This window comes from Myotis daubentonii, chromosome X (assembly GCF_963259705.1).
Source record: "Myotis daubentonii chromosome X, mMyoDau2.1, whole genome shotgun sequence".
NCBI lineage: Eukaryota > Metazoa > Chordata > Mammalia > Chiroptera > Vespertilionidae > Myotis > Myotis daubentonii.
In genome coordinates this window covers 12,843,153-12,856,342 of record NC_081861.1, presented here as the reverse complement: position 1 = coordinate 12,856,342, position 13,190 = coordinate 12,843,153, and the positions used below count along the sequence as shown (strand labels likewise).

At 50.1% G+C, this 13,190-nt stretch overlaps 1 protein-coding gene across 3 annotated transcripts; it reads left to right on the top strand.

The window, feature by feature from the left end:
- Positions 1 to 1,146: 1,146 nt before the first annotated feature.
- PRRG3 (proline rich and Gla domain 3) lies at positions 1,147 to 12,179 on the top strand. 3 transcript variants are annotated; one of them, XM_059680598.1, is made up of 4 exons: positions 1,147 to 1,288; positions 4,714 to 4,751; positions 6,048 to 6,208; positions 6,570 to 12,179. In XM_059680598.1, exons 2-4 carry the CDS (start codon positions 4,745 to 4,747, stop codon positions 7,095 to 7,097), a joined length of 696 nt encoding a protein of 231 aa, XP_059536581.1. In that variant the 5' UTR covers positions 1,147 to 1,288; positions 4,714 to 4,744; the 3' UTR covers positions 7,098 to 12,179. The 3 variants fall into 3 exon arrangements, with proteins under 3 accessions (XP_059536581.1, XP_059536580.1, XP_059536582.1); XM_059680597.1 differs by lacking the exon at positions 1,147 to 1,288 and adding an exon at positions 1,510 to 1,655; XM_059680599.1 differs by lacking the exon at positions 1,147 to 1,288 and adding an exon at positions 2,005 to 2,092.
- The last annotated feature ends 1,011 nt before the right edge of the window (positions 12,180 to 13,190 follow it).

The following is a 13,190-nucleotide window of genomic DNA, read 5'->3' as shown; positions in this document are numbered from 1 at the left end:
GGTGCTTCTAAAACATACACAGTCTTTGGGCCCGAAAAAAGCCCTATTCTCATGCTCAGGTAATGTTGCTTTTTTCCCCTGTGGTAGCTTACTCCACAGGCTAGGCGCAGTGATGGCGAACCTATGACACGCGTGTCAGAGGTGACACGCGAACTCATTTTTTGGGGTTGATTTTTCTTTGTTAAATGACATTTAAATATATAAAATAAATATCAAAAATATAAATCTCTGTTTTACTATGGTTGCAAATATCAAAAAGTTTCTATATGTGACACGGCACCAGAGTTAAGTTAGGGTTTTTCAAAATGCTGACATGCCGAGCTCAAAAGGTTCGCCATCACTGGGCTAGGGGCTGTGGTCCTTTTGCTTTCAATGGGGGAAGGGTGCCAAGGGTCTGTCCTGGGCAAGGAGGGAGCTCCTGCAGCCATGGAAGGAGCAAGCAAGGCAGGGGAGGGCTTAGAACTGGAGGCAGAGAGATGGAGAGGAAAGCACCTTTGAGAATGGAGGGAGGGTCGGGAAGGGGGCGCTTACCACCACCACCAAGGCTGCTTTCTGCTAGTTCTGGGAGCTGCACTGGAACACACCCTGGGGCGGTGGAGGTCCTCCCCAGCTCTTTTCCTTGTCACTCTGCAGCAGGACAGGTTGCTGTTTCTCTGCCTGGAAACTGCCCCAAAGCACGAAATTGGGAGGGTGTGCCAACTCCAGTTCTTGGCTGGGTTCCAGTGGTTCAGAGAACAAAAAGAGCCCTGAAAACTCAGCAGGGCGCACCTGCCCCTCCTTGGAAGCTTTGGCAAAGGAGATCCTGAGCTCCCTTAGAACTGTCCTGCCCTCTTTTAGCAGTCCACCTCGTTGCCTGTTCTCCCTCGACTGTGTCATCCCCCTGCTACCAGCGTCTTGTCCTGAACCTCCTCCCATAGTGCTGCCTTTTGAGTACCCCCACTCCTCCACCCACCCAGCACTCCCCTTGCAGGCCCAGGAGACTCCCTCCTCTCCCCCTCCTACACCTGAAGAGTTTCCGAAGCCCATTTCATCCTTTATTTCGCAGCACTCCCTGGACAGGATTCTCCCCATTTCCCAGATTTGACAGGAGAGAAGCCTGCTGTGCCAGGGCAGGGTGGGGAGAGTTTAAGTGAAAAAGCCAAGGTCACCCAGTCATTGGTGGAACGCAGCCTAGACCCAGCCTTTCTTCTGCGGGCCCATTTGAGCCCTGGCCCGGCGGACCAGGGCTGCTGTCCCAGGCCCCTCTTCCCTTGACTGGCATTCTGGGGCGGGCTGGCCAGAATGACAGGTGAGCCAGGGTAGGGAACAGTTGGGGGAATTGGGCTTCTCGGGGACACCTGGTGCGCGGGCCTTGGGCGCGGCTGCCTGAGCCCCTTGCGGCGCCAGGGTTTCGGAGGGTCTGCGCCCCGGAGCGGGACGGGTCCTGCACGTTTGGCCGAGGGTCCCTGGTGCTCCTGGGGCCCGCGGGCCAGGCCCCGCCCCCCCCCGGAGGCACGGGCGGGGGCAGGGGCGGCGCTGGCGGAGTGGGGCGCGGGCGCGCGGTGCTGGGTGCGCGCCGCCGCCCCTCCGGCCCAGCTCGCCCGCCGGTCCTCTCGACCCCCCTTGGACCGCTCTCATCGCCCCCAACCCTCTCCTCTCCTCTGCCCGGCGGCCCGGTGCGCGGTGCGGCGCGACGATCGCGGCCTGGCGATCGGGGGCACGGTGGTCTTGGCGCTCCAGGGTGGCGCGCCAGGCGTGGGGCGCGAGGCCAGACTTGGCGCGGCGGGGTGTGGGGGGGCGGGCAGCGGCGGAGCCCCCAAAGGAAAGCAGGGCAGGGGGTACCGAGGTAATGGGCAGGCCTGTGCGCCTGGTTCCGAGGGGCTGGAGCTCCAGACGCACTTCAGCTCCAGGCGGGCAGCCACCGGGGCGCCCCGGGCGGCGGGAGGGCAGCGGGGCGGGGAGGGAGGAAGGAGGAGAAGGCTGGGCTGGGCCGGGGGGCTTGGCCGACGGGGAGCAGGTGGGCGGGGACAGGGGCCCTGCTGAAAGAGGCGCAGCAGCGAGGTGGCGGGCTGCGTGCGCAAACAGGGCGTCCGCCTCCTGGGCCCGGAGAACGGTGAGGCCATTTGGGTTGGGGGCCCCAGCCCCGAGGGCACGGTTCAGTGTCCAAGACCACTGAACTGGGCGCGGGGCACTATTGGGGGAGGGTCTGGATGTCCGGCCGGACCAAGGCGTTGGGGTCTTGAGCAGACCTGGGAGATGAATGTTGCTGGGCCAGGAGTTCCTGGGCAGGGCGCTGGTGCGGGCTATGGAGGGCGAGGACAGGTACTTTGAGGGCTGGCATGAGTGGAAGGGGACAAGGAGGGTTCAGGGTTTGAGTTAGAGCATAATTTGGGAGTCCCATGTCACTGGGTGGGTTGATGAGTCATAAGATTTGGAAACCACAGAAGCTTTCGTGGGGATCAGTTCTAACTGAGGGAAATAAAAAGGGTTTGGATTTAGAGAAGTGATTTGGAGGCCATGTCTTGGGACTCCAGGTCTGATGGCCGCCAGCCCCCATGCAAGGAACTTTGGGAGCCAAGTCCCTGAGTGCCATGATTCGGAAGCTCCAGCTTGGAGTCTGGAGGTCTTTGTGGTGGCCTTCCTTCCTTTCTAGGCCTTCAGGATTCAGCTGTGTTCCTGTGGGGAGTGGGTTAAAAATTCCTCCGGCCTACAATCAGCCTTACAGTATCCACCAGGGGCAGGGGGAACATATATATGCGTGACTGCTGCAGCGTTCTCTGTCATGGAGCCCTCACGCTTCCTCACTGTTGCCATAGTAACAGCCTATCGATGGTGTATTTATAGGGGAAGAAGCAGGCGCTACATTTGGGGGAAGGAGGGGGAGGAGGCCTCATAGCAGCAGCAGCAGTGACATTGGCTATAGAATTGTTAATAGAGTGTGGCTATGCCCTGTGAGCTGTTTGGGGGAGTTCCTGGCTTGTATGAAGCTTGAAAATGAACTAATGACTTTTTCAGGTATCAGAATAGCCTACTTTCGGGGCTATGAGATGTGTGGGTGTGCATTTATCGAAGTCAGGTGTTTGGGGGCAAGAAGTGGCTATTGCAAGCTGTTATGTAATTTTTCCACGTAAATAATTAAAAAAAAAAACAATGCTGCAATTCTCTTTGATAAGCAATTAAACACAGTTTTCTACCTTCACTTATTAGTAAAGCCTTTACTCATTCTCTTCAAACCCTGGCACAAAGGCTCCATTTTTCTTCAATCAAAAACCTTGCTGTTAGACATGCCACACCCACACCCTGGCCACATGACCAGCATTGGCTGTAGGGGAACCTCAGAGATCTGCAATGGAAGCAGAATTGAGATCTAATAGTCCATCTTCACTCTCATAAATATTGCGGGTCAACTTTTCTCACAATAGTAGGCCCATTGTTGAGAGATCACATGATGATAGTTTTGGATGGGATTGTTGTGGGGTTCAAAAGAGAAAGTCCCCCTTGACATGGTGTTTCCATAGATGGATGTAAGATGTGCTGTTTTTTCCTTTGGTTTTAATTTTATTTATGATTTGTATCCTACCTGCTTACCAAAAAGATTAGAAGATATATTTTAAATATACTTAAGACTCTGTAAACATAAATTAAAAAGTGTATACCATGTCATAGGGGATAGGCATATGTGCTGAACAGCTGGGCATCCAGGGCACTTGTACGTGATGGTCAATGTTAATGTTGAACTTCCTGGCAGCCTAGGAAAAAAGGGTAGCACAATGGGTTACACCGTTCACATGTCCTGCATCCAAATAGTCATGAAACCAGAGCTTCTGCTTGGGGAGGGGAGCAGTGGGGTGATTGCTCCCAGATGTGGACAGTTGGGCCAGTGCTTCAGAATATGAGCATGAGTGGGAGTGTATGTTGGGGGGAGCAGTGTGCTGTGGCTAGGGTTTACATGCTGGCTGGATAATTCCTGAGCAGGAGCACAGCTTTCAGATAATATCTCACATTAGAGGCAACACCTGTATTGAGTTAGCATCTCAGTTTTGATCTCATCAGTCAATGTCTTGGTACACTACTGCAGTGTTCTTTAATGCAAAGAGGAGAGATGACTGGTTTCAGGAGATCTTTGCCATCATGTCTGGTGAATATGAATGTAGCAGGTCACCTTGGTTTGGGCCATGACTTTTGAGATGGTTGTTGCTGCCATGTTAAGCTTTGCCAGTGCCTGCTCCTTAAACATGTGCTGCCTCTTTTCAAGAAACGTGCTTGTCATTAGAGATATCTGGGACTTTCTGTTGTGAGCAAAATTAGTTCCCAAAATGTGACCTCTCTCTGTCACTATTGATTTGCTTGACCTTGCCTAACTCCTGGTATCTCTGAGGTTCTTTTCAACTCAAAAGTGCACAGATTCCTTGAGGAAAGTGAGAAAGGAGGAACCTCAGCCTGTAGGAGTTTTTTGTATTAAAAGAAAAAAATAAGTTCTAGGTCTTCTAGAATCTCAGAATATTCTTGGGGAAAGAGCTAGAGGGTTTTCTTTAGACTGTGCAGGGCCTCAGGAAGCTCTGGAGGAGAGCTCAGGGTAGAATGGGAAGCAGCAGAGGGTGCTGTGCCTCATAAGGTGCTGCTTTAACTTTGGCCAAGCCAGTGGGGCTATGGTTCACATTCTAGCACCAAAAGGGTGCCCTGTAGGTTTTGGGATGTCATTTCAACTGTGACTCTGCTTTTCTCCTTTTCCAGGCAAGTGAGACGCTGGTTCTGAGGGAGCACTATGGCACGTGAGTTTTTCTGAGCCTAGGCCAAGTGGGGAAGGGCCATGCCTAAGGGCTCATGGGAAAAGTGCATATCCATCTTTCAAGTCCTTGCCAGCTCTCCCCAGATTGTCCCTGTGGCCCCTGTCTGACTAGCTTTTTCTGCAATACATGCTCACTTGGAGCTGTGCACTTACCCAGGCCACTATGGCAGAAACTAAAATGACAGGCCATAAGGCCTGGGGAAGGGTGCCTCCCTGCTGGCAAAGCCCTACCTACTTGGGCATGAGTGGGACTGTTTGACATGAGAACTAAGAAGTCTCACCTCTAGGGTCATAACAGGAGTAGATGTCACCTCTTCTTTTATTCTCTAAAGTCCTAGGCCAGGCTTATGGAGGTACATAGCTCGTATTATACCGCTCAGCTCAACTGGAATAAGTAGATATGGCTACCACTCAATGACATTTTTCCAGGAGGCAACTGTGCCCAGTAGACAAACATTTAGATTTTCCCTATGGACCCTGCTACCCTCTTCTCAGTCTCATGTACATTCAATCCTCTGACCTACTCCTGTCTGGGTTTGTACAAGACTGATTTGGGCAAGGCTATTAATGCTAGGTGATCTGACAGCACAGGTGGTCATTCAGGTGCAGGGAAGATACCCTGATAGAGTCTTATGAGATTGTTTAGTATTGGTCACCAGTATCAGCCTCAAAGAAGATGCTGGTGACCTCATGATAAGGGCTCTGATTTTCTTGTTTTGAGGTGAGGCAGGAGATACTGGGTGTTTTTTCACTGACTACTCAAAATCCTTCATGTCCATCCACACTCTACACAACATGCACTCTCCATTTTCCTCCGTAGCACCAGAGACATGAGTCTTATTGAGTCCATGGTATTCTAGACCAGTGGTCAGCAAACTCATTAGTTAACAGAGCCAAATATCAACAGTGCAACGATTGAAATTTCTTTTGAGAGCCAAATTTTTTAAACTTAAACTATATAGGTAGGTACATTGTTATTAACTTAATTAGGGTACCCCTAAGACTTAGGAAGAGCCACACTCAAGGGGCCAAAGAGCCGCATGTGGCTCGCGAGCCGCAGTTTGCTGACCACGGTTTTAGACAGATACATCATGGCATCACAGAAGGTCAGCCATTCCACCCCTGCTACAAAGGGCCAACCATGTCTGCGATGGTGGCTAGCCAGCTGGCTTTGTTTTGCTTCCCTCCATCATTGTGCTTCTGTGCATGGGCTGAGTCTGGTTTGAAGGAGCCCCTGGGCACCTCCCCATTCCAGGCCTCAGTGCAGCTTTCTCCTCAGTGTTTCTGGAGGCCAAGAATGCCCATTCGGTCCTGAAACGATTTCCTCGTGCCAATGAGTTCCTGGAGGAGCTGCGCCAGGGTACCATCGAGCGGGAGTGTATGGAGGAGATCTGCAGCTACGAGGAGGTCAAGGAGGTGTTTGAGGACAAAGAGAAAACGGCATGTACCACCCTATGGCTGGGTTCTGGGAGGAGAGGTAGCCTCAGGAATAAGAAGAGCAGGCCCAGGTGCCTCAGATGGAATAGAATCAATGAAGGAAAGCCAGCCTAATCCAAGGCAGGGCCACTGGGGCCATAGAAGAACAGAAAACATGTCCTTGGAGTCCCATTGGCCTGACTCTGGGGGCCTCCTCTATGGGAGTGTTGCTCTTCATCCTTGGTGCATTCTATAGCCTCTCTGATAGCTCTTAGAGGCCAGTCAGATGAGATAGGGTAGGGAGCAGTCTTACAGAAGGTCTCTGAGGTCCATCTGAGGCATGCGCACTTGTGCATAAGTGTAAGTGACCCTTCTTCTTTTGCAGATGGAGTTCTGGAAGGGATACCCTAATGCAGTCTACTCTGTCCGAGACCCTGCACAGAGCTCAGATGCCATGTATGTGGTGGTGCCTCTTCTGGGGGTGGCATTGCTGATTGTCATCGCCTTGTTTATCATCTGGAGGTGCCAGCTGCAGAAAGCCACCCGTCATCACCCTTCATATGCTCAGAACCGGTACCTAGCAAGTCGCGGCGGGCACAGCCTGCCCCGGGTCATGGTGTACCGGGGCACTGTGCATAGTCAGGGGGAGTCCTCTGGGCACCGGGAGGCAGGGAGCAACCCGCAGGTGGTGCTGGGGCCCAGTCGGGGGAGCAGAACCACAGTCCGCCTTGAGAGCACCCTTTACCTTCCTGAGCTCTCTCTCTCTAGACTGTCCAGTGCCACTCCTCCCCCATCCTATGAGGAGGTGACTGCACCCCAGGAGAGCAGCAGTGAGGAGGCAAGTGTCACTTACAGTGACCCACCCCCAAAGTATGAGGAGATAGTGGCTGCCAACCCTGGCTCAGACAAGTAATGGGACTTGTGAAAGAGGTATGAAAACCTCTTTCAGGGGTCTCCTATTTTCTTTTTAACTTTTTAAAGACTGTGCCACCACAAAACAGCCTTAGCCTCCTTGTTGCCAAATAATTTCCTAACCGTGGATTTGTAGGAAGTCAGTTGTCAGGTGGAGGGGTGTAGGGAGCACACATGCCCCTGGAAAGAGCTACAGGCCAGAGAGCCCAGCTCTTCCAGAAGCCCCCTTTGTCTCTCCATCCTGTCCTTCTGTCAGGGACTGGCTTCTCTTATGCCAAAGGAATCACCCCATGGAATTGACTGTGGCCAGAATGTCCATAAGCTTGGGCCCTGGGGCCGCACAGCTGGCTGAAGACCTGTCTGTGTCTGGAAGCCTAAGCCACAGAAATGACAGAGAGGAGCCAGCCCTTCAACTCCATTTCCCCCCAGCAGTCCTGTGCTTACTGTCCTGGCTCACATTTTGAGGACAAGAACAGGACTGAACAAAACACAAACAAAAAGAGTTATAACAAATAAATGACGAACACAATAAACCAAAACACTATAACCTAGGCCATTCATAGGAGGCCAAGGGAAATCAATCTCACAGATCTGTGATGCTTCTCTCCTCCAATGCCCACCCCCCATCCTCCTGACCAGGTTAAAATGAATGTTTAGAGTAACCTGGAAGGAGGACAGGGTGTGTGAAGGGTGAGGGGTAGGGACCTGGCTGGCAGAGCTGCCTCCTCCAGATTGAGCAAAGGGGCCTGCGTGAACTTTGCCATCCTGGAGTGGTAGCTCTGGTTCTGGTGTGCTTGGTCTCTCCCAGGTCTTGGCTCTTCAGACATATGCACTGGCTGTGCTAAAACTGCTACCTATTGGCATGAGTCCAATCATGGCCCTGGGAAAACCTATCTGGCTGCCTCTGCCTGCAGAGTCCCTGGCCTCTGAATGGTTGGGGCACAGGCTGGGGCAGACAGCTGAAGTTTTCTCCTCATAAGGTTGATTGTCCCATAGCACATCTACACCCATGAACTTGGCCTCCTCAGCACTGTGCTCTCTGGTTTTGAACTTTTGGGATACTTCCCTTTTCATGAGTAGGTGAATTGAGTTGAATTTGAACTTTAGATGGCTTATTTTTTCTTAATGATGGTGCCCACCTGGGAAGAAGATCCTAAAATGTCCCATTTTAGAAATTTCTTTGCGAGGGAGATGGGGAAGCCCATGACCTGGGGTAGAAGGCCCATCCAGGACTTGCCCTGTCATTGCCAGGTGCTGGCCTGTTTTTATTAACCCCTTTCTGTGGCCCAAGAGCTGTCCACCTTTCCATTTCAGTGAGGTTTTGGACAGCAATGGGGGCAGAGGTGACCTATCTTTAACTGTCAATGACCACACAAAAGACCGTCGACACCTTGTCCCCCAACCCTTCATCTCTCTATCCTCTTGGCCTTGGCGCCAAACCATTTTTCCTCTGTGGTGCTTTTTAAAATGTAGCAAATTTTTGTGGAGCCCAAAAGAGTGCATAGCCAGGGTCTCTTGGCAACCACAGCAGTTTAAAACCCACTGAGAAGACAAGCTCCTTTCTGTTTAAACAGCTCTCCAAGGCAGGCATCGGGCCTTTTTGTTTGAATGCAGCCCTGCCTGTGGCCACAGATAACATCTGGAGGCCCCTTCAGTCTTGGACACTTGCCCTGAGACTTGCTTCAAGTCAGGAGGCTTGTGATCTTATCCCAGTGAGGCCACCAATTTGGACAACTTGACCTTGTGGTTGGGGTTTTTCATCCTTCCCCCTACCTCACAGGACTATATGGAGGTTGACTGAGCTAATGCCTGTGTAGTATGGTTTGCCCTTAGGAAGATTCTTCTAGAAATGTGTAGGTTATAGGGAACCATCTTAGTGGAGGCCTTCATGTGACTCTGATATTGAGTCTCAACCTGGGGAATCAGTCTCCTGCCAGTCGACCCTTTCTGTTCCCTCTCCCCACCCCACCCCCCATCCCTGAGAGCTCCCTGGTGCCAGAGGTGCTGACCAGGTGGCATTCCAACTTTCTTTCCTTCTTTGTTTCCTCCCTCTGGATCTCTAGCACTACACTCCTACCCTTCTTCACAAAGGCATTTTTGGCCCAGAAAGCCCATGCTTTTTCCATGATGGAGGCTGGGGTCAATCCCATTTGGCCCTGTTAGAAAACCTGAGGCAGTCTGAAACTCTGGGGCCAGCCCCTGCCCTCTCAGCATTTTCTTGGGCTGGTGCCTGTGTGTGACATGGGAGAAGACACTTACCCCTATGTGTCTCCTCTCCACTGAGCAGAGGGCCAGGCATAGGCCCCATCGACCAGAGCCAAGGAATGCCTGCTGCCTTTGGCATCTATTGAGCCCTTCCTTACTGAGCTGCCAGATATTTGCAGCTGGGTGGAGACAGAATAGATATGGAAGCAGGAACTTGGCCCAATGGAGGGTGGCACATGTCCTTCAGGCGCTGAGCACAGATTTACAGGGAGAGCTCACTCAGAGGCATTTCCTTAAGGCCCTGTGCTCTCTGGTTCAGGTGCTTAACAGCATTCTTCTGGGTGGGCTTGCCACCATGGTCTCTGGGACGTTTTTTGCAGTATATTGTAGAAAAAGACTGTACAGTCCACAATGGTCATCATTCCTCGCGGTGCACATTTGGCTTTTATGAATGCTCTGTACATATCTTTCAAACTCTGTCTTTGTATGGACATAGATTTGATACAATGCTAACGCTGCAGTAGCCACATCTTTGTTGTTTTTAGACTTGTGTGTGTGTGTGTGTGTGTGTGTGTGTGTGTGTGTACTCTTGTGCACATTGCCTTTTCTCACATGCTTATCTGAAACAATAGCCGGTGTGTGGCTATATTTATACCAGGAAGGAGGGCTCCCGTCTGAAAGGGAGGAATGTCCCCTCCCGGGGACTGGGTAGCCTGATGACAGGGCCCTGAAGAGGAAAGCTGAGATTTGCTGTCGGAGCCCCCCAAAGTTGTCACCTTTTACCCCCACTCACAAAAAAACATTGGAAGAAGACGAAGCAGCTCCATCCTGGGTGCCTTCGCCTGCTGGGATTCCCAACTCACATGCCTTTTTTATTTGGTGCCCCTGGCCTTTCCTGTTTTGTGGGCATCAGCAGCTGAAGGAAATATGAATGCTCCCGAGACTTTTAATTTTTAATTTTTTTGGTGGAAGGATGTGTGACTTTTGACTTTGGGAAGGGCGGGGCTAGTTATTCAGATATTTTTCATTAACAAAGAAAAGGCTTTAAAAATTCCTTGAAAAATGACTGTCACTCGTTTTCAACCAAAAACTTTCTAAGAATTTTTAAAACAGGAGTCACAATCTTGTCCCTTCCCTGCTGCTCCCCATCACCCAGGGTTTTCAAACCAAAAGCACAAGAGAAAGAGTGGAGCTCACAGGTGCCCAGCTGACATGCACAGCATTAGCATTGTACCCTGGCTGATGGAAATGCAACTGAAAGCCAGGGACCTCCTCTTCTACTTGCCAATCCCACTGCCATTTGTGTGAATTCCTTAGGGTGCTCTGGAAGACAGGAATCTGGCTGATTTGTTGGACGTTGTCTTTTTTGTAGCCAGAATATGAGGAATTCAGGACAGGAAAGTGTCTGTTAGGAGTTGGAGCCAGATGGTTCCTCTCTGGCTGGCTGGGATTTGATCTTTTGACAACCAAATGGCATCCCATGAGAAGAAGAAAAAACAACACTGCCTCTAGATTGTTCTTTTATCTGAGAGAGATCATCAAGAGAGACTCACTCACCTGCGCTCTGTCTTTCTAGGAGTATGTAGTTGTGCTATGTCTCATGTGTGTGCCCTCGTGGTCAAAGCCAAGATGGAGAGCTGGGCAGCAGAGCTGCTGGTGTAGGGTGCTTTTCAGCTTGACAAGTAATGAAGTTCCATTTCAGGATTACGCTGATTCAGAAACAAGCACATCCTCCCCACTGAACTCTCCTCATACTATTTAGTATAATTAGCTAATTTAAAAGTACTGTAATCAGACCGCCTGCAACTATAGTAAAAAGCCCATTAACTTGAAGCCCACTAATTTAGAACTTAGAGAAAATCACGACTGAAGATAATTCATGGTATCTGCAATTCTTGCTCTGTAGAAATGTTTGAAGTACTCTTCCCCTTAGTCAATTTCCAGGGTCATATGCGTAAGAGGGATCTAGTATATAATGAGTACCTTTTTCAAATAAAAGGCTCAGGATATCAACGATCCCTGCACCGTGCCTTCAGCTTTGGGGGTTCAGCAATTCTCATATGTAAGGCTCTTTCTGTACTGGATGATCGCTTGTTCTCTCTCCATCATGGGGATGTTGGGTATTGCAGCTTTTCATTCTACTCCTTTATTCACCTTGGAATCATATAGTTTGTGAACTACACTGCAATTTAAAGTAATATAACCGTGTATCTTGCTAAATATTCTGTAAAGCAGATGCTTTGCTATTAGACTGGCCGTTCCCATCATTCGCCGCCCCCAAATATTCAAAGGGAGCGTTTCCTTTCACAGGCTGTGGGCGGTGAGTCTCTCTCTAGCAAGAATTTCTCTGACAAAGATATCCAAACAGCACACCCCCTCAGGCTCAATGCCTCAACAGTTGTTCCACTGTACTGAGATATCTGCCCATTGAACAGTGCCTGCTCTGCTCCCGCCCCCAGCCTGAGCATTAACACAGATATTCAAGATTGGGATAAATCCCACAGCTGCTTTTGCCTTCAAATCCATCTCCCCTTGTGGATGCCACTTTCCCAGGCCTGAACACACCTGCTATTTCACTCTGTGATTGTGAATTTGTGATAGTGGAAACTCCTATGTGCAACTGAGCTTATAGACATGATTACTGTGAAATGGATTAATTTTGGTACCACTTTAAACTGTGCTCTTATTCATGTGTTGACCCATGTCAGCTGGGAAATCTGTGCATTCAGTAATAGATCAGGATTTCACTGGAGCCTGGGGGCAACAAACAAACTTGCTTCTGATCTCTTTCTCTGTCTCTGTCTCTCTCATTGTAATTATTGAGTTTAGCTGTTAAATTTTGTCTCTTTCTGTACAAGATAATGAATAATAATAAAGAGCAAATGTAATTCACTTGTGTTCTGTCCTCATCTATTTTGGATCCCCAGACTTCCATGGGGGATGGATGGTTGTGGGCTAAACTGGTTTTTCCAAAAGTCAGACTGTAGATAAGGAAACAGCCCAAACCAGTTTGGAAGCAGGAAGCAAAGATGTCCTGGGTCCTAATGTTTGTCCCCGTGTGTGTAAGATGATCTCCTGCCCCACACCCCTGGGATGAAGTTTGTAAGATCTGTCACAAATCACATCAGCAACTTCCCTGACACCTGATCCCTGGTTACTAACAGAGGTGTCCCTGGCTAGGATGCCCTGCTTCTTTTCTGAGCTGGGGGAGGAGCTGGAAGGAAGGTTTTTCCTATGTCCTTTGTAGGTGGGCCATGATACTCAGACTTTGTCTTGGTCCAGCTTTCTGAATTTTTTTTAAAAAATATATTTTATTGATTTTTTACAGAGAGGAAGAGAGAGAGATAGAGAGTTAGAAACATTGATGAGAGAGAAACATAGATCAGCCGCCTCCTGCACATCTCCTACTGGGGATGTACCCGCAACCCAGGTACATGCCCTTGACCGGAATTGAACCTGGGACCTTTCAGTCAGCAGGCCAACGCTCTATCCACTGAGCCAAACCAGTTTCGGCAGTTTTCTGAATTTTGAGGATGGCAAGAGTCAGAGGCTATTCAGAGGCCAATGACGCCCTAATCTCCCCTTTGGCAGAAGTGTGGTCTTAGCCCCAAACACACTCAGGTGTTGGTTCAGAGTGAGATATGGCCATGGGCCATCACTGGCACAAGTTGTGTCAATCCCCAGTAATGAAAGTAATTCACTCTTTAATAGGAAAAGCCATCGTAGTGATGAGACAATAGCAATAAAATTCAGGGCCTCTTTTAAGGATTGAATGTAGAGGCTAAATGCCAGGAAAGAGAGCCAGAGACCTTAAATTCCATTCTTATCCCAGTCTGGACCCCAGGCTTCCAAAGTCCCCCTTGGGGTACTACCCAAGGAACTGAGCCTC

Excerpts from the sequence above, each read along its gene's own strand:
- PRRG3 (XM_059680598.1), top strand. Across the intron at positions 6,209-6,569 it reads TTGAGGACAAAGAGAAAACG|ATGGAGTTCTGGAAGGGATA; the intron begins GCATGTACCACC and ends CTTCTTTTGCAG.